The sequence below is a fragment of the Nicotiana sylvestris genome, chromosome 11 (assembly GCF_000393655.2).
Source record: "Nicotiana sylvestris chromosome 11, ASM39365v2, whole genome shotgun sequence".
Lineage (NCBI taxonomy): Eukaryota > Viridiplantae > Streptophyta > Magnoliopsida > Solanales > Solanaceae > Nicotiana > Nicotiana sylvestris.
The window spans coordinates 347,643-353,642 of record NC_091067.1 but is presented as its reverse complement, the minus strand read 5'-3'; the positions used below and the strand labels follow the sequence as shown (position 1 = coordinate 353,642).

The 6,000-nt window shown below is 37.3% G+C and overlaps 1 protein-coding gene across 1 annotated transcript; it reads right to left on the bottom strand.

The window, feature by feature from the left end:
• Window positions 1–2,170: 2,170 nt before the first annotated feature.
• LOC138882206 (uncharacterized) lies at window positions 2,171–3,010 on the bottom strand. Its single transcript, XM_070162683.1, has one exon. It carries the CDS (start codon window positions 3,008–3,010, stop codon window positions 2,171–2,173), a length of 840 nt encoding a protein of 279 aa, XP_070018784.1.
• Between the last annotated feature and the right edge of the window lie 2,990 nt (window positions 3,011–6,000).

Sequence of the window (6,000 nt, the reverse complement as noted above, 5' to 3'; positions counted from 1 at the left end):
GAAACAAAAGCAAGATATGAGGTGATATCCATATAAATATATATATACTTTAAGCACAACATCAACACCCCACACTTAGACTCTTGCTCGTCCTCGAGCAATGGGACTATCAAATAAACCCCCAACTACGTACGAGTCTCAATTATAGAGGAGCACTTTAACTTTTAACCACACACTATACTCTTGACTATGATCAATACCGGCACATAAGCATGAACACACAAAATTTCACATTCTTCCCGTTTAAGCATGCCCAAGTATAACCCTTCAATTCAATCAATTTCAACAACCTATTTGTCGCCACCCAACCTCAAAATCCGACTTGTAACCACTAAGCAACCTCAATTCACGTACTCACCCAACAAGAAAGTTTATAATATTACCAATCATTCATGAGATCATGTGCCCTCACCAACAAATAAAAAAGTGAATATAGATTAGTCCACACATTCAAATATGCTTTTGAATATAGATTAAGGACATCACACAATTAAACAAAATTCGCTCACTCTCACAAAAAATTCATATGCATCCCGTGGTCGTACCATAAGCTTGCCCGTAGTGTATATCTCTACTAATTTAAGCTAGCCAAATCTTAGATCAATTAGGACTTTAAGGTTGTAATGTAGGCTAAGGGATGAATATGACACATTTAGAAATAGTGACTAACCCTCCTAAGCACTTTAATACACTACATTCACAATTCAAGCACATATTCTTCTCAACCAATTCACTTGCCATATACAACGTAGCCCTCATTTCAATTAAGCACTTCTATCTTCCCACTAGCACAAATCAATAAGAATTGGATGTGTGTATTTTTTTTTACATACTTTCACTATCATTTTTTTCTTGCAATTTTTCTTTCTTTTTTTCTTTCTTCACACACTCTATACATTAAAGTTCATCGGCTAGTGACTTTTGATTTCAACTTTAGTGCACCAACGGCCCTTCCATGGTTCCACTCAAAAAACTATTCCCCAATATCTCACCTTACTTCTTTTAGCGACTAAGTGTCTTAGGAGGTAAAGGTTCAATCAATCTCAAACTAAGAACAAAATAGGGGTATGGCTTGTAATGTGGCTACCAAAGAAAAGGTCTATAGGCTCAAAGGGGCTAGCAACGGAAAATTTTATTTTTATGTGACATGCACATCTATGATCAAGCAAGAAAAAGCCTACGTCATTTCCTATATTAGCACAACTTACAATTTCGCTTCAATTAACACATGGGCAAGTTCTAGACTACACAAGATAGCACAGAAAATCACAAATCTTCTAACACATGTTGCACATGACTCAATCAAGATGGTTCTGTTCAACTCTCAAGTCAAGCAAGAACACATAATTGAGAAATTTAAGCAATATTGCACTATGTGGCATACAAGTCAAACAATTGAGACAAGGCATCACAAAATAGGCCATTTACTTTACTTAGGCTTCACAATTCAAACCAAATATACGGGAAAACAGAACGTATGTCATAGCCTAATGCGCCAGCATCAACCATGTCAATGAGTATCTCGGAGCGACTCAGTTTCTTCCTAAACTACTCCTAAAAAATAAAGTACCCAGTTCGAGCTACACCCTTGGAAAAGAACCGGCGCCCAAAGAAAAATCAAGGGATACTACCTAACTATCCTAAAAAAAAAATTTGGTATTTTTTAATCGGACTTTATCCCTCAAGAAAATTGTCCAAAAGATTCATCGTCGGGAAAAGGCCGAACTTTTTCTAAATTTTTTCCAATTTTTATTTTTTTACCTAGACTATGTCTACTATGAGTTCTAAAAGAAAAACTAAATAAAAAAAATAGTTTTATACAATTACACTTCAGAAAGTAGTTTCCCCACCCCACACTTATATTATGCAAAGTCCTCGATGCATGATCTTAGAGAAAAATATTAAAACAAAGGGTGAGAAATACTCTATGAGACCCTCTCGGTCCTAGTTAGGACATGATCCTCAATCTTAAGGGTCGGGACGACCCCATACTTAAGCTCAAACATGCTCCTCAGCTTCAACTTCGGGTACTCAGACTTCCCCTACTCTGCAAAATAAAAACAACACAAAACCTGACACTATATAAAAAAATTAAAAAATTAAAATACAGGCTGGGTTGCCTCCCAACAAGTGCCTTATTTATAGTCGTGGCACGACTTTGCTACTCTGCTTAGGCTGGGCGCTTTCTTTTCTTCTTTCTCCCATGAAGTCTAGCCTTTTTGCACGCTCTTAGAGGGTCTCCTCTTTCATCTCTGGCTCTTTTCTCAATTATCTTTACACACTCAGCTTGCAATACCACCTCCTCTAACTCAGTTGTCTCGTCTGGATCACTACAATTCACATAAGGACTCTGCTCTATCCCCTTTGATTCTACCACAGTAATCATGCACAAGTCCTCATAATGCTTAGGGAGCTTAAGTGCCTTGTACACATTAAAAGTGACTTCCTTTTCGTCAAATCTCATCTTTAACTTTCCTTCCCTCGCATCAATAATTGCTCCACCAGTAGCTAAGAATGGTCGCCCCAAAATAACGGGTACTTCCTCATCCGCCTCGTAATCGAGAACAATAAAATTAGCAGGAAGAATAAACTTTTCCACTCGAACTAACACATCCTCAATAATTCCTTCTAGCATAACTAGTGACCTATCTGCTAACGATACAGTGATTGTAGTAGGTCTAAGCACCCCCAATCCGAGTTGCTTGAACAAAGAGGATGGCATCAAATTTAGACTAGCCCCCAAATCACACAGGGCTCTACCTACTTCTTGTTTTCCAAGAGACAAAGGAATTATGAAACTCCCAGGATCCTTCAACTTAGGGGGAAGTTCACTCTGAACTCTGGCACTGCACACTTCAGTAAGTGCAACTGTTTCGAACTCTGTATGTCTTCGTTTATTTGCCACAATATCTCTGAGATACCTTGCATATTTAGGCACTTCCTGCAAAATTTCCACCAAAGGCAAATTCACACGCACTTGGCTCAAAATATCTAAGAATTTCTTGTACATAGCATTATCTTTTTGCTTTTGAAGTCTTTATGGAAACGGAAGTGGTGGCTGTGAGCACGTGATTTTTTGCCTCATACGAATTACTCCAAAAGAATTCCCAAAATTAGGTCTTTTCTTTAATTATGTGTTATTCTTTTAGGAATTATTGTGTGATTTCCCTGATTGTTTGCATATATTTGTGTGCATATTTAATTTTATTAATACATTAAAAATACAAAAATATAGCATTTGCATTTAAGATTTGATTTTTATATTTTTTGGAATTAATTAATAATTAGGTGTTTTACAAAATGAAAATTCAAAAAAATAATAACATGTTTTGTAATTTTAGTCAAATTGTTGTGATTTTCTTTTAATTTGGCATTTAATTATTTGTAATAATTATTAGTTGGAGTAAATTAGTATTTTTTAAGTTAATTCGGGTTTTAAAATTTAATTAGGATTTTAGTTTTAATTGTTGAAAAGGAAAGGAAAAGAAATTTGAAAAGGAAAAGAGAATAAGAAGAGGAAAATCTGGTTGGGCCAATTTGGCCAAGCCCAAAACCAAAACTCAGCCAAACCCGGCCAAAAAACCAGCCCATACCCGTCCCAACCCGATCCGTCTCCAGCCTCAACCAAATGACGTTGTTTCGAGCATCTCAATTTGGACCTTTGATTTGAAGAGATCAAACGGTCCAAAATCTTACCCACAATCCGAACCCGACCCAATCCCTGAACTGATCCAACCCCAGAACCAAAATGACCCCGTTCCGTGCCCATTTGATCACAACCGTTGGATTTCTATCATCTAACGGTTCATATTAATCACCCCATTTTAATAATACAAAAAACCCCAAACGACCCCTACTCCCCCCCCCAAATCAGAACCCCTCCCATTCGTCTCTCTCATCGATTCAGAGACGACCTTGTCTCACCACCGCCCTCCGCCCACCGGAAATTGCCCTACGGCAGTTTCGGTGGTCCAATCCCTCCCAAAAATACACCCCAGAACCCCCTCGATCTCCTCTCCCCAAATCCCCAAACCATTGCCTTCGAATCTTAGCCAAATCCCTCGAATTTCAGATCAGGGCCTTCGAATCTTCAATCAAAGATCGACCAAAACCCTAACTAATCCAATCGATTCTAGGCTACACCCAAGGTCCACCTGACTTCCCTCGTCCCTAAACCACCCCTAGTTCCCCTCGAATCAAACCGGAGTTTGTTGAATCTCAATTCGAATGAACGAATGCTGAGTTTTCAAATCAAGATCTTGTATTGAAGATTTGAGGCCGAAATAGGTTTTATTCGTGTGTTCTCGTTTGAGAACTCGCAATTAAGACCTATTCCGACCAAAATCAAAAGATGCCGGATTTTTTTCAAGCCGAGCTGGTCGTTCATTTTAGGTATTTCCCATTTCCATTTGGAGTTTGTCATTTAGCTTTCATTTTTCTCTTTTTTTTGTTTCATCTCATTTTTTAGACTTCATTCGATATGTGTCTTTTCGGATTAATTTCCTGTCACGTCAATTTGTTTTGGTTTGGTAATTGGTGTTGACTCGTTAATTTTAGTCAATTGTTGAAGCTAGTCAGTTGGTCGATTTGTTAGAACATTGCCGATTTTGCAATCGATAAATTAAGTTTGTCCGTTTGCTAAAATTAAGGATTAGTTCATCACAATGTTTGAATCGCTTAGTCGGTCATCACATTATTTTGAATTGCTTGGTCAGTTGAAATACTTTGAAAATACATGAACTGTTGTTTTGGTAGTCACCTGAACCTACTGTGTCATTCCCTATAAGGGTGTTCTGAATCATTAAAAGCCTTGGCCTTTATTTTGTTGCTATTTGATTCAACCTGGTTCAAGCTTAAGCTGTTGTTGAGTTTGATGAATTGAATCCTACTGTTTAGGGTCTGAAATGAATCTGACATTGGTCTGAATTTAGTATTGGTATGATAATGTTAATTAGATAGTAGTGAGTTATAAGGTTGCATTCAGAGCTTAAGAGAATTGGTTATAGCTGCAGTCATAAGGTCTTCAGGGGTATTTTGGGGGTTTAAAAGTTTGGCAAATGGTCTTGCTAAGTGGGCTGTCAGTAAAGTACTTAATTAACCATTAATCTAATGTGTTAGTAGGGAACAAAACATGATGGTATGGGGAGGCTTAAAAGGAATTGATTAAAATATGTTGCACATACCTGCTAGAACTTTAAATAAAGGAAAGACAAGGGTTAATGGGGAACAAAACATACTCTAGTGGAGTTCTAAAGAATATCATGGGCAGAATTAGTTTCTTAATTCTGCCTGAGTGCTCTTACGAGCTGGCAGGGTCAATGTTTGGGTATAAATGGAGGGACTTAGGACAGAGTTAGGGGATGAGAAAAGAGAGTTGGAGAGTTTAGGAGATTGAAAGGAAGAAAACTTTCTGAGAGAGATACCAACCTAAGAGATTGGAGAGCTGAAAGGATTTGAAGAAAGAAAAATCTACAAAAAATGAAAACGGCTGAAGTCCTTTTTTTCAAAAAATACTAGAATTGTTAAGTTTTCTGCTTGATTTCAAGTTTTAATCCCCTTGTGAGAAGTCAGATTTGAAAGGATTCAGCAGAAATGGTGTATTTGGATTTTTGAACATCAGAATTTGGGTTTGAAAATCTGAGGCTTGACTTGCTGATTCTGTTACTGTTTCATTGCTGGGCTAACTTGATTTCTGTTGCTACATGTTGCTGATTCTTCACCTCTTTTGTTTTCCTTGTTCATTACCAGGTATTACTTCAAATCATTGTCAACGAGTGACTAAGAACATGTACTTCGAGTTGAGGCCACATTGAATACAAGTTGTTTTGTTATTTTCCTTCATTCTCTTCTTCTACTTTTTTGAATGATCTGTAATAGATCTTATATTATACATGCTAGCCTAATTGCTGTACCGTAGAAATGAATATGTGCCCTTTAAAAGTTCCTCATTTGTATGATGTCTTAATAGCTTGATTCCCTGTGTCTTCTGCTTAATCTCTG